Here is a 26,268-nt window from a genome sequence, read left to right as displayed (position 1 = left end):
TTTAGCTAGCTATAAAACAAGGTTTAATCAACCATTTTTTACATAAGGAAATGCCTGTACCAAGTCAGGAATATGACAACTGTTTTCCATTCGTTTGATGTGTTTGGGATTTTGATTTTGCCATTTGATAAGGGTCTTTCTGTTTTGAATTTTCCTTGGAGTTCGGTACGTTTGTTATTTTACTTTATACAAAATATTGCCTAGCACTTTAGTATATTGAAATATATATTCCATTATAAAAAATTATTAGAAATCGTCATTCACACAGTGAATTTATAGTGTTTTGTACTGTTTATTTTCGTCGTTTTCCGTTTAAGTTATTGTTTTGTCTGCCTCTCTTTTGATTTATGATTTAAATGAACGATATTCCCGGGCTTGTGTTTCCTATCTTGATTTCCTTGATAGAGGATTGCTGCTCGCAAGGAAGCTATTAAACCAAGAGTTCCAAATGGTGAAGTTGAAGTCATCCCTTCGTGAATTTTACGGACGCCATCACGAGTTGGTTGACTGTTGTGGAATAACCATTTCACAAATGATATCGGATATGTTCCTTATGTCGTAACTTCAATACCCTCCCTTTTCACGAATGTGACTTACCGAATTAGACTATTTACCGGATTTGTAATAACATAAGCAACACGACGGGTGCCACATGTGGAGCAGGATCTGCTTACCCTTTTGGAGCACCTGAGATTACCCCCAGTTTTTGGTGGGGTTCGTGTTGCTTAGTCTTTGGTTTTCTATGTTGTGTCATCTGTACTATTATCTGTCTGTTTGTCTTTTTATTTTTGGCCATAGCGTTGTCAGTTTGTTTTCGATCTATGGGTTTGACTGTCCCTCTAGTATCTTTCGTCCCTCTTTTCCTTGGTAAATTCTGTTTTTTTTTTAATCATATAGACTAAAGGAACGAACGGATATCCTTTCTGTTTAGAGACTTTAAAAGTTGCATATCACTTGCAAGACATTCACTTTTCTTGTAAGTTATTTAACGAATACTACAATAAGAAACCTTGTTGTAATATATGAGTATTTTTAGCAACGAGAATCGAGTTGAAAGTGTGGCGATTTTTGCCTGACTTATTACAGGTATGAGGACCAGTTACCGTTACTAATTAACCTAGCCACTGAATGCTAGAAAATCAATTTAATATCGACATGAATGTCATATTGTGCTTTTCTGTAGGAAGAAGAGAAGAAGGTATGTTAAATGAATCAAACACATCGTCATTCTGGTCTTTTATTCGGAAGCTCTTCTTTCTTCTCTAAGTCTGAACTTTGTACCACTTGAAGTTAACAAAATACAATGTATGGAGAATAGAGTTTAATTTTGAGATTTCAAGGTACGATAAGAGCCGTTATATGACCCCTGAAATTGTATTTGTATAGAAAAATGAATATGATGATATAACACGACATAAACGATAAACGAGTTGCCTTATCGTAGCTTCTCCTTAACCAAACTTCTAAATATTTTTAAAAGAATGTATTCCAAAGCAAGGTTAAATCCGGCTTTGTCTGAAAACGATAAGTTTTCTAACTTCAAAGACATCATAAAATGATGACGTCATGGTCCCTTACAAGTATCTTTCCACAACGCGTTTAAAGACAGAAACTGTATTTCACTATTTTGACGAACAAACCAGAGGTTTTGTAAATACAAAAATACTTGCTCGAAGATAACAATAATTTGTCATGTAAAAGCGTTATTGCATAATACCATTTGACGGTTATTGGACATAAAAAAAAACTGCAAGTTATGAAATCAAAGAAGCATCTCTTTGCATTTTAGAAAGTCAACGGATATTAATTTGTTTTAAAACTTAATCACAAGTCTTACTCTTTCCATCTTGATTATCCTGCGAAATTCTAAACAAAAATCCTACGACGAGAATCAAGTTTTTAGTTTGATTTTGGTTTGAAGTATACACAGTAATGCGTGACCGGAACAATTCTTTGACAATGATTAAACATAGACATTGTTGCGTTATAAAGATCTGCTTATCAAACTTACTTTATTATCAAGGTCTGATAAAAGAAATCCGAGATGAACTGGAATACTACGATCCTGTTGATTTCAGGTTTGTGTGTACTTTTTATTTGTTTTTTATCTTTCGGCTGAAACAAGATATTTTAAATTAAGTATAACAATTTTTCTTTCATCTATCAGACGAAGTCTAATTAATAACGAATATGGACGCAAAATTATAAATTACACGAACTCCAAGCCATGACATCAATTGCGTCGAAAAAGTAAGCATTACCTATAGTGTTCATGCAAGTTAAAATTTATGTCCAGAAGCAATGTGAAAACCATTTAACCGATGATAACAAAATCGGATGGATAAAAATAGTATATATACAGTGATGGATCTTTGACAAGAACATTTTGTCCATTGCGAGTAAAGAAACTGATATCGTAACGATTTGTCAGATCGTGATAACAATGTTGACTTGTAAAGCATTTGCTTTAGCCTTTCTTTAGACATAAAAGTAGAACAGTATTAAACCAAACATGGTACCGATCTCAAGATTCTTGAATAACCACTATCTGGTACGTTTGAGACTAACTTTAACAAATATATGAATTTTTGGAGCTTCAGACCACAAAAGGGCATAAACAGAAATCTATTAGCATATAAGGCCAACTCTTAAGAAAGATGCAATCTTAGTTTAAATACATTTATATGTTTTTCAGATAATAAGTTATCAAAACGCTGGACCTTTAAATCGATGATTTATTTGTTGAGTTGAAGAAAAACCATTTCAACTGACAGAAGTAGGGTGCAGGACTAGTACTAATTGCGCACCCTGATGGTCGATTTGTTTTTATACTCATATGAGGTAGAATTTATACAATTCCTACCTAAAAACAAGTAAAGAACATCTAGCTTGAACTTTGGAATTACTTTCAGTTGTATTGATAATCCTTTTTTTTCGTGAGAATATCATATATCCCCGTAAACCTTTTGTTACAGAAACAAGAAGGTCTGCTTCATATTTGTTTTAACAATGCTGATAGACAACTGATACGGGGATCTGTAATGATTCAATTAAACTCATCATAGATACCAGGATTGAAATTTGAATTTCCGCCTGACGCGCGTTTCGTCTACAAAAGACTCATCAGTGACGCTCGAATAAAAAAAAGTAAAAAAGGCCAAATAAAGTACGAAGTTGAAGAGCATTGAGGACCAAAAATTCCTAAAAGTTTTTCTAAATACAGCTAATGTAATCTATTTCTGAGGTAGAAAGCCTTAGTATTTCAAAAATGTAAAGTTTTGTAAACAGTTAATTTATAATTATGACCATATCAATGATAATTCATGTCAACACAGAAGTGCTGACTACTGGGCTGGTTATACCCTCGGGGAATAAAAACTCCACCAGCAGTGGCATCGACCCAGTAGTTGTGTATAAACTCATTATAGATACCAGGATTGAAATTTTGAATTTGCGCCAGACGCGCGTTTCATCAATTTTCACTTTTGTAAACTTCCCTTTCTTGACTAATAACATACCATCTGTCCATGCCTGTGATGGCAAATTAATTACAGATAAACTCATCATAGATACCAGACGCGCATACATTCTACAGACTCATACTGTGACTCTTGCTCATGAAATACTACAGCAACTCTATTAGTGCAATCGTTGGTCACAATTGTGAATAGCTTCATCATAAGTTTTTCTCTGTTTGTTTACTGACTAGTGACTTTGAAACTTTGTTATATATCTCGTATGACCACTTTACGTATAGAACTTAAAAGTTTGGTGTATGCTTAATTTTTACTAATTTGCGATCAGCTTTTCATTTAAAAATAAGCCTAAGTTATATTTTAAAATATATACTAAAAACGCATAAGACATAACTCTTATTCGTGAATTATAAAGTTAACTCAGTTAACAGTTCCCTGCCCGTTTTTATCATGTAATCGCGAATAAAATCCGACACCAACATAACAATTAACGTGCATATGCACAGGCTTGTTATCTCATGCACATCACTTTCATTCCCTTATTTTCTTAAAATAAAAGAATATTTAAGAGTTTTTTCATTTAAAAGAATATATATCCACTTGATCTTGAGCTTATTCTCATGCAAAAGTTGTCTGCTTATAACTTGAAATATAATTCCTTTTCCGTTCGAAACTTCGAATTCAGGTTCTTTAATAAATGTTATTTTCATGACGTTCATGGAGTGCTTCTTCAATTGCATTCTATGAGGATATCTAAATCTCTTAGAATGAAGATAAATAGGATATTCCTGTAGATATTGACAATGGTTTATAACAAATAAATTTGTATTACGAAATGTCATACTTTTTACATGTTGTATAAACATGTATCTGTTTATCAAACAGACATAAACTCATTTATATGTTCTCTTGTCATATTTTCTATAGTGATCACATCGATATTTTCTCTGTCTGACTTAGTGGAACCAGTATAGAAAAAGTCATTTCACTGTACGTATATTCTTGAATTGGAAATTTTGATTTGAAAGAAAATGTAGTCTGAAGTGACCTTTTTAATTTTTTCTAATTCTAGATATATTGATACAATTCTTCGGTGAGTATAAATAAGACAGATTGAAAAAGAATTGGTCCAAATTTGTTTCATTAATAAGAATCACCAACATAGATAGAAATATGAATCACCAAAATAGATAGAACTAATTTGTTTTAGGAATGGACAAATAATAACTCGTATAAATTCTTGATAAAACAAAAAGTACTGACTACGTGAAGATGCTTGATCTATTTATTGACAACCTTTTTGTTATGATTGTTGAGCATGTTTACACCAATTGATCAAACTGTGACCTCTTATCGTCGACCTGAATTTTTAAAGGATACAACAAATACAATTATGTCTGCTTCATATCTTGACTAACATATGGAAATTATCATAGCCACAAGCCCCTACTCTTTTCCATAACTGTGCATCACCAAATGTCCCGGACTACTCAAATTTTTACGAGTGCCATTATCCTGTGAAGCAGGATCTGCTAACCCTTCCGGAGCACACTAATTCACTCTCCGTTTTTGGTTGAGTTTAATTTTTATTTTTCATTGTATATTTTGATGGAATGTGGTCTTTTAGTCGCTTTTATTTTTGCTATGGTTTCTTCGACTTATAGATCTTTGAATGCCCACCTCGTATCATCAGCCACTTTGTGTCAGCTTTATCTGGACTATTAGTCGTTTGTCACCATTTTTACGTACAACTTCCCGTTTCTTTTAGCTGTTTCATTAGCTTTTCAGGTATATCTTTAATCTACACAGAAATGTAACGAGTAGCTAAGATGACAAGAGCCATAATTTAACCTCCGAAATAGCCAAAAATAGCATATGATGATAGTAAAATATCTTTCTTCAATAAATATATGGATTTTGTTTTATAGTTATGGTCTATTTACATCGATGTTAAAAATAACTTTGTAACTTTAACGTCATTAACATGTCCTGAATGATAATTTTGACCAAAATCGCAACTTTAAATGGTAATGTATATTCTGATATTTTTGGGATGTTTGTGTTTTATTTTCCCTCCACGTTGTACTGAAATCTCTAGTAGATATCGCAATTATGTCTTTTGTCTTCTGATCAACAATCGATCTAATAATTACACGGAATAATTTATGACTGAAAGATTTAACAAAGATGTTTTCGTAGAAAATGAGCGATAGTCTCACCCAAAAGATAATTCACTTACACCAATATATAGATAGAACATTTTTAAGAACATCTCTTTTATATGTAGTATATATGGGACGATATGAAAATGATTTAATTTTGATAAACTTGTCATTTGTTCTTTAAATGTAACAAAATTGCTGCTGCTGCTGCTGATGATGATGATGATTATGGCAGCATATTAAATGCATATTCAGGACGAAAACATATAAATGTAATATAAAAATTAACCCTGCTTAGTACAAGACTGACAAGTTGAGTCGGATTTTTAACGTGCTAGTTCACAAGAAAACATGTTACCCTACTCGGGCACATTATTATGACTCTGAGCCGTCCAGTCTTTGCACTTAATTACTCCTTAATGCCGCGTGCTTAGCAGAGAAGCATCAAATACCAATCTTACAGTCTTTGGATTGACCCGGCCGGGGCTCGAACCCACGAGAAAATGAGAAAAAAAAGGCCTCATGCAAATTTATAAGATTAAATGTTTCTATACTATCACTGACTCGGAAAGACAACTATTTTGTAAAGTTCTGAAGGAAATTAACTGGTATATAGTCATAAATGCTTTGTGGTTTTAAAAACAAATGGGCCAGAAGGGGGCATGATAGCAGAACTCCATTAATTTAAAACATTCAATGAAAAGCGCCGTTGTAGAGATTCATATTACTGACAAAAACATTCAAATGCCTAATATTGCGAAACTAATTATATATCAATCAACAAACTTCATTTGTACTTAATGTTTTTTTTTTTAATTTAAATCTTATCTGGTAAAAAGTAACCCAGGTAAGAATTAGAAGTGTGACAGTCTTTTTTTCTTATGCTTATTTAGATCTTTAATTTGATTATTTACTGTTCATTATTTGTATTTGGTATTTAAGGGGGAACAAGTGCATCTTGTAGCCATTCTTCAACCAGTAAGTACATATTTTACAGTCAAGCTTGTTTTAATTTCACCAATACCATACTAAGCGCAATTAGAAACTAAAATATCAGTTCTTTTGCTGTAACATTATGGAATTATTCTTTTTGCCAATGCTTAGTGCATTTGTTGTTGTTTTTTCATAACATGATATACCACTACTCAAAAATTCCAAAGATCTTTCAGAGTACTTACAATCTAAGACTCTTTCATCTTAAAATAGTATTCAAACATTTGACTTTTTTACAATTTACACAAGTATTTCCCATTCCAAACTAAAAGAAAAATTAAAAGAGTTCGTCCTTCTTTATTTCATAAAAAAAAAATGGCCAACGTAGATACAGGTATCTTGTCTTGGGGAGGGATTAATCGTACTTTGTAAAAAAATCACTCGGATTAAAAAAGAATTCTCTGAAACCGACATTATCAAGATGCTTGATTTCTTGATCGACAACATATTTGTTACGTTTGGAGGACGTAATTTTCAACAAACAATCGATATTCCGATGGGAACCAACTGTGCTCCTCTTCTTGCCGACTTGTTCCTTTATTCATATGAGGCTGACTTCATATATGAACTTCTTAGGAAAAAAGAGAAGAAGCAAGTATTATCCTTTAACTTCACTCTCCGCTATATAGATGATGTTCTGTCATTAAATAATTCAAAATTTGGTGACTATGTTGAACGCATTTATCCCATCGAACATTAGATAAAGGATACAACAGATTCAGTTAAGTCTGCCTCATATCTTGACTTACATCTCAAAATTGACAATGAGGGGCGTTTGAAAACATAAATTTACGACAAAAGAGATGATTTCAGCTTTCCAATTGTAAACTTTCCATTTTTATGTAGCAACATTCCAGCAGGCCTGCATACGGAGTATACATCTCATAGTTGATACGATATTCTAGGGCTTGTATTTCCTATCATGATTTCATTGCTAGAGGGTTGCTGCTGACAAGGAAGCTATTAAACCAAGACTTCAAAGTGGTGAAGTTGAAATCATCACTTCGTAAATTTTACGGACGCCGTCTCGAGTTGGTTGACCGTTATGGAATATCCGTTTCACAGATGATAGCGAATATGCTTCAATTGTCGTAACTACAATCCCGTCCCCTTTTCCCCGAATGTGACCTACCGAATTAGACTTTTTACCGGGTTTGTACTAGCATCAGCAACACGACGGATGCCACATGTAAAGCAGGATCTGCCTACCCTTCCGGAGCACCTGAGATCATTCTCAGATTTTGGTGGAGTTCTTGTTGTTCAGTCTTTAGTTTTCTATGTTGCGTTTTGTGTACTGTTGTTGTCTTTTTGTCTGCTTGTCTTTTTCTTTTTTTAGCCATGGCGTTGTCAGTTTATTTTCTACTTATGAGTTTGAGTGTCCCTTTGGTATCTTTTGCCTCTCTTTTACATGTGTTAATACGGAAGCCAATTAGACCTCCCAACAATATAATTCGAATTATAGATGAATAAAAAATTGTGATTCGTTCAATTAAAACAAATGCTTACCACGGATGAAATTCGTGAAAAAAAAACAAACCGCAGAATTAGTTATCATAGGTTTTTATAATAATTTATTAAAAAATTGAGAAATAGTGATCACAAATTTGAAAATTTGTTCCCACTTATTGAATCTGAAATCACGAATGAATTTAAAATACAATTGCGGTAGCCCATTTAGGACCTCTAAAAATATTATTCAAATCGAGATCACAAACTAGAAAACGTTGAAACGAATTCGTTATAACAAATCTGTAAAATTAGATTTTACAGATTGCTGCAATTCGTGATCACGGATTCATGTAGATCGGGTGTCTTGGAGTGTAAAAAAGAAGCAAACAATTGGTCTAGGTCTGTATTGTTTAATGAATAATATGTTTTATTTCAAACCACCAGGATTACATAAACCCCAAGCAGTCCAGTCAGATGCCAGAGTGGTCCCTGCTTTTATTTTACATATCCCATTTGCCAGGGAAAATACAAGTGGATGAAAAATACTCTCTATATAATATATTTGATATAAAAACCAGCATCCCTCTTCATTTAGTTACTGTATTCTACACACCCTAAAATTTTCATTTTCATAAGCCTTGAAAAAGCCCTGTGACCTATACTTTTCATTCTATTTCTGAAAAAAAAACATGATATAAACTACTTTTTGACAAATTATAAAAAAACAACTATACCCGAAATACGATTCTGTGGAATTCATTATCACAGATTTTTGTAAATCATGATTATGGATTTATAAAAATCGTTATCACGTATTTTTAGATCAAATCCTCTGGAACGAATTCAAAAATTTTTGAACACGTTTTCTGAATTAGTGATAACGAATATAATCCGTTATGATCACGAATATAATCCGTGATCACGCATTAAAAAACTCTTTAAAAACTTGTTCTGCAGATTCTTTGTTACGATTTAATCCTTGATAAAAATAATTATACTATTCATTATAACGATTTTAGTCCGTCAGTACGATTTTGTTATTCGCGATCTGGAATTCAAATTATATTTTTGAGAGATCCTAAATGGGAGTCCGTACATATGGGTATACCATAGACAACCGTACTCAGAAAACATGATATTCTACTATCAATAAACATAGAATACGTTTTGAGACGATTTAACACTTTCCAATAATTGTTGAAAATATGATTTGTCACTGACAGCTTATACATGTAAAGACAAAAATATATATTGAGGAAACGTGAGAATTAAGAATAACAGCATACAAAAGATACAGTCACTTTATTTGAAGAAGATAATATTATCAAAGTAAAATGACATTTATCATTATTTAATTCAGGATCAATTTGTAGAGATAATAATTTACATCTCGATGTTAGACATTACTTCTGCTTTCTAAAGAAAACATACACAAATGGTGGCATAACATATGAACGAGGAGGAACAAACGAACTTACGTGTATGAAAAATGCTGCTCTCAGCTCTTCGAGGAATCCGGACTGCAAATTACCATCCCCGCCGGTGAATACTGTGTGCTATGATTGTTGTAGAGAAAATTGCCCCGAAAGTCGGTTTTGCAACGAAAAGAATGTTATAAATTCTAACTACATGCCATCATACATGCAGACAGGTATTAATCATGTACTTATGTATTATTATCAAATTTTGGAAGTAAAGATTTTAACCGATTATTTTTGTAGTGCAATCAGTAGCCTTTGAAAAAGAAACCGAGGTGTAATATGTTGATAGTCTGCTCAGTAATAACATAATAAAATGATGTAGAAAATTCCGACAAAAGATATGTACTTTTGTTTTAACAACTGACTGAATTGCCCTATTTTAACAGTTGTGTTTTGGTCGAATAGCTCTTCAACTGTTTCGGTTCTTATACATCCTTGGCATTGAGCGTTCCTGGTGAAGGTAAATTAAGAAAAGTGCTTCGGACGCATGAATTTTATAACGTGTTGTTTTCATTTTTTACAGCACTAGGTCGATACTTCTCCTGGTGGACTATCAGTCCCCGAGGGTATCATCAGCTCAGCAGTCAGTACTTCGGTACTGACATGATTTAAAACAAACATTTTCTAAAATTGTCCGTTTATAAATTTTAAAATTATTTAGAAACTAAGGTTTCAACTCCCTCAGGCAAAGTTGACCTTGGATTGATTTGGCTATTTTTTAGCTCATTTTTGGTCGTATAGCTCTTCAACTGTTTCGGTTCTTATACATCCTTGGCTTTCAAATATTTGGCATTGAGCGTTTCTGATAAAGGTAAATTCGGAAAAGTGCTTCGGACGCATGAAATTTATAACGTGTTGTTTTCATTTTTTTTGTCTTTTCTATCAGGTAAAGTGAAACATTATTGTAATCGAAATTTCGTAAATATAAATGCGCCAGGAATGATGTAATCAACATTTATGTTCGATTAAGAAGACCCATAAAGAATACAAGAGACAAAGAAAAGGTAAAAGGGTATCCGTGAAATAGTCTAACTGAAGACACAACTTTTACAATTAAGAATAACAACTTAAATGAACAATGTTTGATCTTGTCCTATAAGAGTAGAACACATACAATGAAGAAATATTGTTTCACACTCGACATCACATTCTCATTTTTATGACCATGGTTTTTCAATCGATTTTTATAGTTTGTTCTTATGTTGTACTGTTACACCACTGTCCCAGGTTAGGGGAGGGTTGGGCGCCCACTAACATGTTTAACCCCGCCACATTCTATATGTGCCTGTCCCAAGTCAGGAGCCTGTAATTGAGTGGTTGTTTGTTGCTGTTTATCTTATTAGTTGTTTGTTTATTGTTTTCTACAGTTATTGTATTGTTCTGTTGCACCACTGTCCCAGGATTAGGGGGAGGGTTGGTCGCCCGCTAACATGTTTAACCCGCCAAATTCTGTATGTGCCTATCACAAGTCAGGAGCGTGCAATTCAGTGGTTTTCAGTTGTTTCATTGTATCATATTTGTTTTCGTTTATTATTTTGTACATACATTAAGCCGTTAGTTTTCTCGTTTGAACTGTTTTACATTTGTCATTTAGGGGCCTTTTATAGCTGACTATGCGGTATGGGTTTTGCTCGTTGTTGAAAGCCGTACGGTGACCTATAGTTGTTAGTTTCTGTGTCATTTGGTCTCTTGTGGAAAGTTGGTCTCGTTGGCAATTATACCACATCTTTTTATTTTTATATGATGTTTTTTTTATAGAGGTCGCAATATAAGATATGATCCATTCAAGTTTAATATTTCTTTAATTAATTAATATTTAAATGTTATCAATTTCATTATAGTTAGAATATGGACAAAATCGGCAATAACATTGATTTTATTTTTCAATATTTTAAAACATATCCAACACAGTTGGTAACCAGTTATCAGCAGGTTCTTAATTCTGTCAATATCCATATTTTGGCATTGCACTAGATCAGGTTTTTTCATACTGCGTATTATGTCTTAAAGCTTAATTCGTTTGAGGTGAACTGATTGGTATGGTGAAACATTATCTATTTGTTATTTGAATTGGACTTTTAACTAGCTTTCAGTAACTGCGAATACTCTTTGATCGGTAATTTGGGTCTACAGTCGTTTTGTTAGTGTGTGTTTGTGCTTATCATCTGATTATTACATGTTTGTTTAATGTTGTGTTGTTAAAAAGTAAAATCTAAAAAATATTGAACTCCGAGGAAAATTCAAAAAGGAAAGTCCCTAATCAAATGGCAAAATCAAAAGCTAAAACATATCAAACGAATGGATAACAACTGACATATTCCTGACTTGGTACAGGCATTTTCTTATGTAGAAAATGGTGCATTGAACCTGGTTTTATAGTTAAACCACTGCCAATATTTGGGAAGGATTAAATGCTAACAAACATACTTAATCTCGCTACGTTACATATGACTTTCGTTGTATGTCGATCGTTTATCGTAATTGGTTTGGTTTATTTCTATAGGCTTAAATCAGGCCGTTGGCTTTCCCTTTTGATGTCATTTGTACATTGCGCTACCCCGCGGGAGACTAATATAGTGTAAACGATACAGGAGTTTAATCATTTCCGTAAGGTGAGGTGCAGTTGTTGACATGTTCTCCTTTTGTCATCAGTGAATAGTTGTATCAAGAGCAATCATACTTCATTTCTTTATTTGTAAATGAATTCCGGAAATGAACCCTTATGTCGACATAAGTCTCAATGGAATAATTAAGTAGAGAATATGGTCATGTAATTGTATAGATACATAATTATATAAATACAGTATTCATTTGTGAAACATTTTTCTGATGTATATTACGATCACTTTTTATATTTAACTTTTGCCATCCTCTTTTTATAAATCGATTGAAAAGAACAAGGTCAAACTTTTCCTCATACATTCTTTATCACCTCCATGTATACAGAGCTTGTCAATTTATCCATTAGGAATTAGGATGACTTAACCATGTTAACGATTCCTTGTTGTAGACTTTCACCAACTAATTCATCCGTTTTCCTTCCACAATTTGAGAATAGAATAAATTGGACTTTTTTAATCGTTATATAGATTCACTACTTAAATTTATGAATTCTGTGCGTGCTAAATGTCATTCTGATTCAACATTATTTTAGCAAAACAAATGTTTGTATGTGCCTCAACAATTATATAACGTCACGATGCAATTAAGATGCGGCGTTTCCTTTATAAACCGCTATTTGTTAAAAGTAAATACTTTAGTATTTCCGCTCTGTGTTTGTGGAGCGCCTAGAGAAGATACTCACCATTTCAAGATACAACAACGTACGAACAGATTTGAAATGGTGAGTATCTTCTCTATGCGCTCCAAATATTCATTCGTCACCTCAAGATGCGATCACAAGAACTAAGAAGAAAAATTGTCTCATTTTACATTATTTTTCTTTAGATATCAAAAGGTATAAGCGATTTCTAATTTCTTGAATACTTAACTAAAATGGTTCCAGCATGCATCTTCACAAGTTTCACTATCCATTTGCCTTTACTTTTTCATCTCTTTCTCTTCCCATCACCGATAATATAGATTTTCTTACAATCAATCAACGGTTTACTTATACTCATGTTAGAACTTTTAATTTCTGTATTAGGTGCATGCTCAATTTATTGTAATTTTGTTGTCATATTTTATACAGGAGAAGACTGCATAATTTGGTAACACTTGTGTCTAATCCTGTTTGAATCATTGATTAAATATAAAAATTATAAACCTAAATCAGGCTTTTCAATATAAAATCATTTGTTCATACATTCGCTTATTTTTTGGAGTTAAAACTTTTATAAAAATGTACAGTTATCAAGTAATGATGCTCTGTGCAAAAATTCATAGGAAAGTCTTTTCTTAAATGAAGTATTTCTTAATTATATGCATTAAAAAAATATTGAAAGATAAAAGTACGTAAGTGTTTAATTTTTGAGATAAAAGTTTTTGAAAAAACTAAATTTTTAGCGGAAAAAATGTCTTTTGATTGTTTCATATGAAATATATAAAAAGACATTTATGTCAACATGTATGAAATAATAAGTGGCAACAATAAAAATCTGAAAACATTTCGTCAAAGGTGTATGTGAAAAGAACATTAAAAATATGTTGAATACTACAGGAGTAGCTATGCAAAAGTTCTTAATGCATTTTCTTAGAAAAACCAGAAGCGATAGAATATATATATATAAAAAAATTCGAAACAAGAGTTACAAGAGTTACACAAAACCAAAAATCGAATGAGAATTACTTATATAGATATATATTTTGCATTTGTTATATTAGCCAAGAAAAATGTGTAGTACGACTACGCTGGTCTTAGAGATTTGTAGATATTTTTTTTATGATAGATATTCGTCAGATAGACATATTTTAAGTGTTAAATGTCTTATTTTACTTAGCACTTAAGCCATGTATAAATTATATATAAATTTGAATATATTTGATAATAGGAACGGCACCAACAACTGAAACAACTTTACCATTTACCCTATCTACTTCAACTACAACAACTTTACCAATTACCTCATCTACTTCAACAACTACAGCAGCGGGTCAGCTATATTTATTTTATTTTATAATTTATTATTGATCAGTTTTCACTCCAACCAAAAATCATTCCTTTAAGTTAAAGAAATATGGCACATAATTCTAATTATAATAAATTAAAGATAACTACAAAGCGGTTGTGGTATTATAATGGGTAAATTATTTAATTAATTAATTGAAGTACACCGAGCGGCTGCTAACAGTTTTCATGCAACAACTTATGAAATGTTCAACCATATGAAATATACCTTTTTCATTGACCCGAGAATCCTTCATACCTTTAACTATACGACTGTGGAATAACCTTAATTCAAAAGCCCAAGTACCTAAACATTATGAATTTGGCAGTCGTACACTCAACATCATTTTGACCCAACTTAGATACTCAGCTTCTTTTTAAATTATGATCTTTACAGAGTCAATATAATTTCAGATCCGTCTTGTCGCTGTGGTGCTTAGCGTGAAGATTCATATCACTTCTTTTTTGAATGTCCTAATTATGCGAAATTAAGAATTAAACTATCTAATAAGCAGAACTGGTTACCAAAGAACTCCCCACTAAATTTGAACATCTTAACCTCCGGTGACTCGTCATTAACTAATGATGAAAATAAAAGAATTTTAAAGAATTCATATGAATTCATTTAAGAGTCAAAGAGTTTCTAATTGTATGAGATAGCACACTAAAGTGCATATACATGTATATTGTGTACAACCATTCACATCATCACACATTATCTTTTTACATATCGTTCAACCATTGCTTTTCAAATTTGAAATCTGTTATTACTTATGATAAAATTGAGGTGTAGTTCAATATTGACGATTTTTACTTCTACTGTTCAGGAGTTATTGTCCTTGATATATTGGAAAATGACACCACTTTATGTCGTTTCTGTGCAATTACTTATGAAGCGTTCCATCAATCCTTTTCAATTTTTAATATATAAAAGTGTTACTTTAATTTTAATTTTAATTTTAATTTTAAAATTATAAATTTCCCCCACCTTAGTAGCAATATACCAACTTCACCTGCATATGGGATATACATTTCCCAACTTATTCGATATTCAAGAGCTTGCAGCTCTTACTCAGACTTTGTAAAACGTCACCAGTGTCTGAGCAGAAAGTTGATGAACCAGGGGTATGTCAAAGAACGTCTCGTCCTTTTTCTAAAAAAGTTCATCGGAAGGTACCAAGACCTTGTTGATAAATATTCCGTATCAACTTCACAAACAATACATGATGGTCTTGAAGTATAGATTCTGCATACTGACGTTGTTTATCATCTTAACAACGTGTAATATTGTTCTTTCATTTGTCTTTGTTCTATTATTAATATTACTTTTACTGTTTGGTTTGTTTTCTGTGATATCCATTTGACGTGGCTAGGTACTTATACATCCCGTCAATGTGTTTGTATTATCTTTAATTTTTACTGGTGTGTTTTGTATATGCGACTTTTTGTGTTTCTGTGGTTCTTATAACGTGACTCTGTACTTTAAAAGATCCCGTCATTATGTTATTGTTCTATTATATGTCATTATGTTATTGTTCTATTATAAATTTGAAAATACTTTGAACGACAAACGACAAATTTATTTTACTCGCGTAGTGGTATTTACCATATGTGGATTCTTAAGGGTTCTGAAGAACTTCTGGACAATTATAAATCTCGGTCTATTTCTGAAATTAATTCTAACATAACTTTTGATTTTTTAACCCTGTATACCAACATTCCCCATGTGAAATTATAAAATTGTTTTGAATAGACATTGAATGACAAACTTTTTTCTTATGTGACGTTTACATTTTCTGACGTCAGACACGCGAAGCAATGAATGTGGGTCTTAATTTGATAGATGCTTTTGTGCTTTTTTTGTAAATAATTGTTTGTTTTGATATTGTAACACAGTGATGACTGCTGTACCCATATTTTGACTATTTTATTTATAATGTCTGTTTTGTTCACGCATCGTTGTAAATATAACGAAATTTGATAAGACTGTCGTACAAGTGAGAGGTTTAGCGCTATAAAACCAGGTTCAATCCACCATTTTCTACATTTGAAAATGCCTGTACCAAGTCAGGAATATGACAGTTGTTGTCCATTCGTTTGATGTGTTTTGTCATTTGATTTTGCCATGTGATTAGGGACTTTCCGATTGAATTTTCCTCGGAGTTCAGTATTTTTGTGATTTTACTTTTTACTAATGAAAAACTGGAGGACAAGTTTTATGTTGAAGATTTAAGCTTTTACGGTTCAGGAGTTATGGTCATTTTTAGATTGGAAAATGACACTGTACTTTGTTTCCGTGCAGGGGACACGGTAGTATTTCCTGGCCCATAAGGGATAATGATAGCCTTTTTAGAATTTTCACCACTTTCTAACACTGCCAAAAATTCTACATAAACAGTTAACTGAAGTACTTTCATTATATTATTCAGAAATGAATTTGAATATGTATCATGACCGTTTACTTTTTTTGATATCTTTAAAACCCAAAGGTCACTAGTGCTTTTAGGTCTTTTATCATGCAGTGAATACAAAATTAAAAAAAAATTCTCAAAAATTAATTTTCACCTGTATGTAAAATTATTTCAAATTTTTCTACACCTGATTCATCCCTCAGTTTGGGAAAGTATGTTCAGTTGATACTGTATTTTTTGTCCAATCACACTGTTCAGATACATTGATCTAAGTAGGGTACACAAAAGAGCAACATAAATTCTGGAATGCAAATACTACCGTGCTACCTTAACCAAGACATTACAAACTTGAAATCAGTCATGACACCTATGATGTATAGACTTCTTACTAGGAACCATATTACAATAAAGAATACTAGTCTTCACTTATTTCTTACCCAAAAAAAATTAAAAAGTATACCCCTACCCCAGCTGGCAGATTTTCACTATTTTTTCACCTGAAAATTTTTACTTAAGGAGTGATCAAAACCCAAATATATGTTGTTTCAAATCAACACAGAAGTAAACCATGGTGATTCAGGAGGAATTATTGGATTGCCAACTCTATTTATAGTTAATTTGACTGAAAGAAAGAGTTTAAGCACCAAATCATGAAAAATGATAGTAAAGTCCATTCCACATTTTACAGCATGCCTTACATTCCTTTAAGCATTTCAAGATTATGAAGGCAATATAACAAGACTCTTTAGATGGCAGATAACTATTATTCAAAGATCTTTTTGACAATACATGTACTAGAATATATCTCTAAGTTGACTGTTTGTCTATTTCTCATGTATGCATTAAGTTAAATTATGTCCCCTTTCATTATCAATTTAACTTTATTGTGCTTTTCAGGGTCAGAAAATCAAATAAATTAATGACATTTGCATGGAAAATGAATAAACTATTTAATCTTGCTGATATACAATCATAATCACATTCTTTGTCCAAATAAAATGTCTTGTCAATGTAAAGAAACCCCATTCGCTATCTTTATTTCAGCTAAATATGAGGGCTAAATGGATAAGTAAGGACCCTCTAACCACTTACAGGTTCCAGAAATGCTCATACTGGTGTCATGTTACCACAGAACTACAAATCAAACCTGAAGAAAACTAGTAAAGCTGTACTTGTGTGGAAAAAAATAAGAAATTATGCACTTTATTCATTTCGGTGAAAATAATAGGACGCACAGGCAACTAAAATATGTCGCGTCTCAAATTCCAGTTATTGCACATGTGTCAGACACTGCGAAAAGTTAAAGCGATTAAAAATGTATTGCAAGTTACATAAAAATAATGAAGTTCTACTTTTTAGATAAATTTTTACATTATTACCCACAGATCAGGCAAAATTTGCTGAATCAGCAATTTTCACTCCAAGGGGTGGGATTAAAGGTCTGTTTTTATTCTAGTTGCCCTTAATCAGCTTTTTATTGATAAACTTACAAATTGAATAGGTAAAAAAAAATACCTCCATTGATTTAGTGTAAACATATATATCCCAGTTGAGGGGGCACGGTAGTATTTCCTTGCCCATAAGGGATAATGATAGCCTTTTTAGAATTTTCACCACTTTCTAACACTGCCAAAAATTCTACATAAACAGTTAACTGAAGTACTTTCATTATATTATTCAGAAATGAATTTGAATATGTATCATGACCGTTTACTTTTTTTGATATTTTTAAAAACCTAAGGCCACTAGTGCTTTTAGGTCTTTTATCATGCAGTGAATACAAAATTAAAAAATATTCTCAAAAATTAATTTTCACCTGTATGTAAAATTATTTCATATTTTTCCCCACCTGATTCATCCCTCAGTTTGGGAAAGTATGTTCAGTTGATACTATATTTTTTGTCCAATCACACTGTTCAGATACATTGAGCTAAGTAGGGTACACAAAAGAGCAACCTAAATTCTGGAATGCAAATACTACCGTGCTACCTGCAATAACTTAGTATCCGTTCAACCAATCCTTTTCGAATTTTGATATATTATTAGTGTTTACAAATGAAGGTCAACTTTAATATTGGAGATTTTCACTTCTTCAGTTCAAGAGTTATGGTCCTTGACAGATTTTAAAATTTACTATATGTCGTTTCTGTGTAATAATCTATGAACCGTTCAATCAATCCTTTTCAAATTCTAATACGTTGCTTCTGATATCAAAATGAAGGTCAATTTCAAATTGATGATTTCCTTTTTGCCGCTCATGAATTATGGTCCTTGATAAATTAGGAAATAGGCACATAAGGTGACAGGTCAAACATGCATGAAAGCGCCCAGTTTGCTGTCAATTTGACAGCTAATTTCTTCATAAAATTTTCAGTTTTGATATTGGAATATAAAGTTATTATTTTATTATAACTTGCAACACTTTCTTTTATATTGTAAAATAACCCCTCCCGTTAAAATTATCTCACTGTCATTCTTTTATTTTATAGTAAATAGCACCACATGTTTAGTGTGTACAGAAGATCAAAGTAATTCTTGTTCCTCTATGGATTATTCTGTGTGCAGTGGTGAGAGACCTTATTGTCTCAATGAAATCATATATCGTAATGGTAAATGGACAAAAACTCTTCATAGGTAAATAATATAAAATTGAGAATGGAAATGGGGAATGTGTCAAAGAGACAATATTGAACAACCCGACCAAAGAGCAGAAAACAGCCGAAGGCCACCAATGGGTCTTCAACACAGCGAGAAAATCCCGCACCCGCACCGTAAAACTCATTTTAAAAGAAGTCCGAGTCCGATGTCAGAATAGGTAACAAAAGAAACTAAGCAAAATGACTATGATACATAAATTAACAAAGGACTACTAGCAGTTACTGACATGCCAGCTCCAGACCTCAATTAAACTGATTGAAAGAGTATGTCTTCATCATATGAAAATCAAGCACAATCCCTCCCATTAGGGGTTTAGTATCATACCATCATAAAATATATGATAAGAACATAACCCGTATTATGTCAACAACTGGTTTTAGAATAAATGTGTTTATTTCCGATGCAAAGACCCTATGAGTGAATCAATATTAATACCAAAATATGCCATCTTTAATGACCCGACAACAGTATCGTAACTATATCCCCTCTGAATAATTCTGTTTGAAGGTTTGGTTAGCTTTTGAGGTGAATGTCGACATTTTTGTGCTTGCTATAGAATATTACTATAAAAGATTGGATGTGATATATAGATATATATATATATATCATAAGAATTTTCTAGGTACATTTACAAGCATCGGACAAAGTTTCATCACGTATATTAATTAGGAATAAGTTAAAAGTCAATAATACCCCATAAAGAAAAAAAAATCGAACACCCCAAAAATACAAACAACTGAAATAAGCAATTTCAAAGTGAAAGTCTTTCAAATTACAATCTCAGAAATTATGTTTAACATGTTTAAGAGAGGGAAAGATATCAAAGGGATGATACCACAACCATAATTTGAAGAAAGACAGATACACTTTTCCCACAAAAAAAGGATGAACAGACAACAAAAACGTCCACAAATCACTACAAAAAAACTAATGGTTTTGCAACATGGACATCGATATTAAATCCCAAAAATAGTGAGGTGTTTCGAAAGGGTCAACATCTCCTGTTCAACTAACAATACCTGCCGTATTAATCCTGGTAAAAGGTCAGACCAATGCCTACTTTGCAATAACATGAATAAGGAGAAAGAACTTAGTTTTAGAATTTAATAAAATGACTGTTGATTGGTTATCGTAAAGTGGCTAAAATTGTATACATATTTGGAGCAACAAAACCTTTCCAATATATTAACAGGTAGGATATAAACACCCATAGAATTAGATCATGTTATTTATGATCCTGAAATCAATGTTACATTAGTTATGACAATTATGCATCAAATAAAAATTTGAAAATGGTCTTTCCATAAATCTTGGTTGGACTATAGCTGTTGCAGAAATTAAAAATTCAGCTATAATATGGAAATGTATTGTAAGAGTATGATTCTAACTACAAGGATATTATTGATTGATGATTGATTGATGGTTGCTTAACGTCTAATGGCAAATTATAGGCAAATTAAGAAAAAAGGGTTATTTTTCATCAGACTTTATGATACTATTAGAAAAAAAAACTAACAAGTTTAAGATATGACCATCAACTTATTTTTTCTGACTTTATCAAATTATCAATAAAGTTTATAACCATACTTTTGTAGTTCATTGGGTCTTGTGTTTTGGGATGAACATCAATTCGTTAATTTTAAAATTGAAGCCATACAAAACTGCTTCTTTTTTCATCATTGACATTCTGTACAGTTTATTCTGGGAATTGCTCATGATCGCATCTTTTTGTATAGTTTTGGCGTTGCTTTTGAGATGAAGCACGACCATCGTAAAACAAAGTAGAGCGCAATTATTTCACATGCATCAACATGTTCAGTTCCAAATACATGACTGTAGTAGATCACATCAAGTTAAAAAAAAAATAATAATGCTCACAGTTGATGAAAGAACATTTATACGTATGTTTTATAATAAATGTATACGGTAGGGATTTTGTTTTTTTTGTATATGTGATTTCTTATCACTAGTAAACTAATTATACCCCACGGAACAAAGTTCCGTCGGGTATAAAGTTTTTGACCCGTAAGTCCGTATGTCCGTCAGTCCGTCAGTCCTGTCCTTGTCATCGCAACTCCTCTGAAACCACACAACAAAATTTCATGAAACTTTATAGATAACAAGGACATACTATGTAGATGTGCATATCGACAGGAAATTATGATTCAAATTTTTTTCCAGGAGTTATGCCCTTTGAACTTAGAATTTTGGCCTTAATGTACTTCTGCAACAGTTTGTCATCTCAACTCCTCTGAATCCACACGACAGAATTGCTTGAAACGTTGAGGATAATTAGGACACCCTTTGTAATGTGCATATCGACAGGAAATTATGATTTAATTTTTTTTTCTAGAAGTTATGCCTATTTGAACATAGAATTTTGGCATAAATATTCTACTGCAACAAGGGGCCTCGGTGGCCGAGTGGTTTAAGTAGTTACTTCTGTAATCACTAGCCAGTCAACACTGAGGTTGTGAGTTCGAACCCCGCTCGTGCGGGTGCACTCGACTCCAATCTTATTTGGCTAGGATTGTCAGTTTTCCTATCGAAGGTCGGTGGTTTTCCCCGGGCACTCCGGCTTCCTCCACCAATAAAAACTGGCCGCCACGAAATAGCCCAAAAGCGGTGCTTAAAGGTGGCGTTAAACACCAAAAATCAAATCAAATCTACTGCAACAGTTTGTCATCGCAACTCCTCTGAATCTACACAACAGAATTTCATGAAACTTTGTAAATAATTAGGACATACTGTGTAGATGTGCATATCCACATGAATTTTTTATCATTCGACTTTTGTAGGAGTTATGAGTCTTTGAACGTAGGAATCTGGTGATATTTTGTTTGCCAAGTGACAATGTGGGGTCATGGGGTATGTGAGCGTGCTCTCAAAGGTTTATTAATTTTGAATTGAAACGGTCATTTTGATTTGAGCAGCTGTTAAAATGACTCAAGAAGAAATTATCAAGCAATGTTTAGTGTTTCAGTTAATTTTCAGACTTATGCCATGCTGTAAATTTAGTACTGTTCAGATAACTAGCTGGCAGTCAATTAAGATCAGTTCAGACTGTTTAGTAGTCATTATTTACCTGTATAAAACAATACCATACTGAATTGCCTTAAAAAAACCTACTGAACAGTACTTGGTTGACTGCAATCACTACTGAAAAAGAGAGGCGAATTAACAAAAAGAAAATATATTAAAAATAACTTAAAAGTCTTAACAAGACATAACATTTGTAGGTGAAGACTTTTTAGATGCTGCTAAAATCAAAATGAACAAAATTCCATTTACAAGTAATTTTGTTAACTCCACATCTTCTTTTATTAATATCTTTTTTCACTTATAACCTCGCTGAAATTTTATCGAAATTTCTTTCAAAAACGCGTATCGAATAATGACTGAATTTCGTATTCATTAGGTCGATTAATATTCCTAACCAGTTATAAAAGGCTGCAAATATGTAAATATAGGTTACAGTATATGATTAAAAAACGATCTAGGATATAATTTAATGAGAGCAATCGAAACTACAAAAATAATCGGAAGACACCGAGAGGACAACATACTGTCTTCAACAACAGGCAGGTGCCTAAAAATATGTCAGATTGTTAATCTTATTTATTAAAGTAGTGAATATATTTGATAGAAAGATATCAAAGATCTGCTATCAACACCGACACTGCTAATAACGTATAACATTAAGATATGACAAACCAATAATGACGAGATTCCATTCCTTGAACAGGCATATAAAATGGTGGGATTAAACTTGTTTTGTGAGATATCAATCCTCCCCTTAAACCCGATCAGTAAATTAACCTTTACGCAAAGTTTGTTAATACATATGTATATTTTATAAGGTGTGCAAGCAGGGTTGAGTGTTATTGGGACTACTGGGTTGGCACTGGTAACAGCACTGACTGTATTAAAAGTGGTGTGTGTACATACTGTTGTCAGGAATCACATGGCAAACCTTGCAATGCAGTGACTGAAAAACCAACAACCTTAATAAACTTAGGTCAAACTCAAAACAGAGGTATATGATATAATATGATATATTACAAAAGTTCACTTAAAAATACTTTAATAGATTTCTACTGAACACAATGTAGTTACGACAATTGGAACATATCTGTCGTCATCTGTGAACCAAATATTCCATAACGATGAACCAACAGGTGAATGCGTCCGTAGAATTTTTATTTGTTGTTTGCTATTCGATGATGGAAATTAACACGGTTTATTTAATTTATACGATTGAAAAAAATCATCGATTTCTATATTTTTATTTTTGCTCAGTTTACCGATTTATTCACCAAATGTTCAATTCTTCGATTTTTGCAGCCTACAAATGTGTTGTAACCGGTCCACAAAATGGGAATAAGGTACAAGATTGTCCTCCTTCAGAAAGATTCTGTCTCAATGATGTGGTTTATGACACAGATCCGACAACTCAGAACCTAATCACTAGGGATTTTAGAAGGTTCTGTATAAATTTTCGCTAATAAACGGTTATTTTTTCTGGAATTAAAAACAAAATCAAGCACCTTACGAAAGAAATAATGCATGCATTGTCAAAAACACCCTGTCATCAATACAAAATAATAAAACAACATCATTTTGGTAAAGGTCGAACTTCCTCTCAAACAAAGGAAACAGTATATGCGTTAAACGTGTCAGTAGAATGACTATAATTGTGCCCCCAAAATCTATAATCAGCTTTGAAGGAATGGGTTGGATCCTTACGTTTCTTTATAAATTCTCAACGGAACATTATAGAAATGTATGATACAAATCATGTGAATGTCGAATCACTGACCTAACGATTTGGTATATGGGTTTCTTAACTAGATATATAGGAAAGACAATGTCAAAAATATGTTAATAATTTAATTGTAAAATGAAAATAGATCAACGCCACAACAAAGTAAACCTATATTCAATACAGAAAGCACAAGATCCATCTGCAAAGCAAATGAAAAAAAAAAGATATTAAAATGTATGTGTATAGCAGAAATAGTGTACAAGCCAATGAGAAAGCAACCCACAGACACAAAAAAAAAAAACCCCGAAAAGATACATGTATCTGCTTGCTGCATTTGCTGGTTGAATATTTTCCGAGTAATTTAAATGTACAGGAGTCTACGAACTTAGATGTATCACGATAAACAATTATTTTATGGATAAGGCGAAGTAACAAACATTTTTTTCAGATGTGCATCAAAAGAGCAGTGTAAAGGAAAATGGTTACAGTCGAGAAGAACCAACGCCTGCTTGACGGGAAATATGACCGGTATTGAAGCTTCTAAGACGGGAAATAAGATTCTTTGTCATTATTGCTGTGAATCTAATACAATGACCCCATGTAATCTACATCCTAAACCTGACCAAATTAACTTATTCATACAGCCAACAACACTTCCTGTAGTTTCAAGTACAGGTACGTATACCCCGTTTTTTATATTGGATTCCATTAAAGGAAAAACAAAGGGTTTCTGCATTTTTTGTGTTAGAAAATCTCACATTAGTGACAAGAATGGATTGTTTTTCACTTAGAATTAGGTCAACCGGTGCAAAACTGAGGTTATTCGTATCAATTATTTATAAAATATGTGGTTTTTTCTAGCCTTAACATTTGAAATATGGTGTTTTCCCTAATTTTTATATCATATGAAAACCAATCATCCATTTTGAAGTTCTTCTCATCAACGACACATAGAAAACAATGGATTAATCTATTAAAATAAAGTCACTATTGATATGTTTTTATGATAATGCTACATATATGTTATATTAATTCAAATTTACTGTAAATGAAATTAAGATGAGTCTTTGTTAACAATTATTGAGAAAAAACACACATATGTTGCACCTTCGTAAGGAAAAACCATTATGTCGCACGATTTCCTTAACAAAGCATTATATTACGTGAAAATGTAATTTTCATTCCTATTGTCTTTAACTAACAAACACTGAATTTATTTGTACCAATGTACGTGATTTCCCATTCAATGCAGACCTTGTTACTTCGCTAAATCCTCTCTCATCGTTATTATAAAATATTAACCCCAACGTGTTAATCTTTTGGTGTTGTTTACAACTGTTCTTTCATGTTTATCCAAAATAACGAAACAACATGTAAGATACTAGTAACCAGAACACGTGCACCCGTTGCGCTGCACAACGTTCTTCTTTATTCTTAATCCAAACAATTTTCAATACGCGCCACATTAAATATTTTGGACAGAAAATACAAATCAATGGAAAAGTTAAGATTCATAATCTTTTATTTGAAAATAAATTAAAATAAATGTGGGAATATGTAATAATATAGCATTCTAAGAATAAAATAAGTAGAAACGCCATCTAGAGGTTAGCGTACGGTTTTCAACAGTAGGCAACGTCAGTATCATATGTAACAGAAGCCGGATAAGCATACACACAAACAAAAAATATTATGTTTAATTACTTAAAGGAAAAAGCATTCAAACTGAAAATCATTATCAAAGAATTCCTATATTATTCACGTCATTCCCTTCCTTATGTTAATTGTCCTAAATGGAGGCAATGCAAATTAAAATGCAGACGGTAAGATCAAATGATTATACACCAATCATTCAGTACAGTAATTGTATCCTTTTCTTTTTGTTTCAGTCGTTTGTCAAGATAAACCCAACGTAGATTGCTTAATACTTAATTCAACAAACATTTGTGCCAACCCTATTTCACATCAATATTGTGCTGCCTTTTGTGGACACTGTACAAATGTTATCCAGTCTGGATAGGGTCTGACATTTAGCTAATAAATAGGGTCAACTTGAATTTGTTTTATTTTATTAAGGATCTATATTGGAGTATAATATAGATAACACAAATGTTGATACTACATAGTATACATAGTATTATCTACAGTGCATTCATTTACAATAATAGTAGCACTATATTATTCAAATAAATGCAGGTCGTTGAAAATTGCTTCCTCCCGTTTATGATTTAATACGAAGTTTTTGATATTTATGTGAATAGCCAAAC

At 32.3% G+C, this 26,268-nt stretch overlaps 1 protein-coding gene across 1 annotated transcript; it reads left to right on the top strand.

Annotated features, from left to right (window-relative positions):
• Positions 1–14,058: 14,058 nt before the first annotated feature.
• LOC127729631 (uncharacterized) lies at positions 14,059–26,030 on the top strand. Its single transcript, XM_052237486.1, has 6 exons — positions 14,059–14,153; positions 19,068–19,212; positions 23,097–23,272; positions 23,581–23,719; positions 24,450–24,676; positions 25,891–26,030. The coding sequence occupies exons 2-6, from the start codon at positions 19,124–19,126 to the stop codon at positions 26,019–26,021; spliced, it is 762 nt and encodes a 253-aa protein (XP_052093446.1). The 5' UTR covers positions 14,059–14,153; positions 19,068–19,123; the 3' UTR covers positions 26,022–26,030.
• Positions 26,031–26,268: the final 238 nt, after the last annotated feature.

Source organism: Mytilus californianus, unplaced genomic scaffold (assembly GCF_021869535.1).
Source record: "Mytilus californianus isolate M0D057914Y unplaced genomic scaffold, xbMytCali1.0.p SCAF_2, whole genome shotgun sequence".
Lineage (NCBI taxonomy): Eukaryota > Metazoa > Mollusca > Bivalvia > Mytilida > Mytilidae > Mytilus > Mytilus californianus.
The sequence above is the reverse complement of the archived record's forward strand: the minus strand, read 5'-3'. Positions and strand labels throughout refer to the sequence as shown.

Coding starts and splice junctions, on each gene's coding strand:
- LOC127729631 (XM_052237486.1), top strand. CDS start 19,124: ATGGATTATTCTGTGTGCAGTGGTGAGAGACCTTATTGTCTCAATGAA. Junction 23,273..23,580: donor AGGTCAAACTCAAAACAGAG/GTATATGATATA, acceptor CGATTTTTGCAG/CCTACAAATGTGTTGTAACC. Junction 24,677..25,890: donor TCCTGTAGTTTCAAGTACAG/GTACGTATACCC, acceptor TTTTTGTTTCAG/TCGTTTGTCAAGATAAACCC.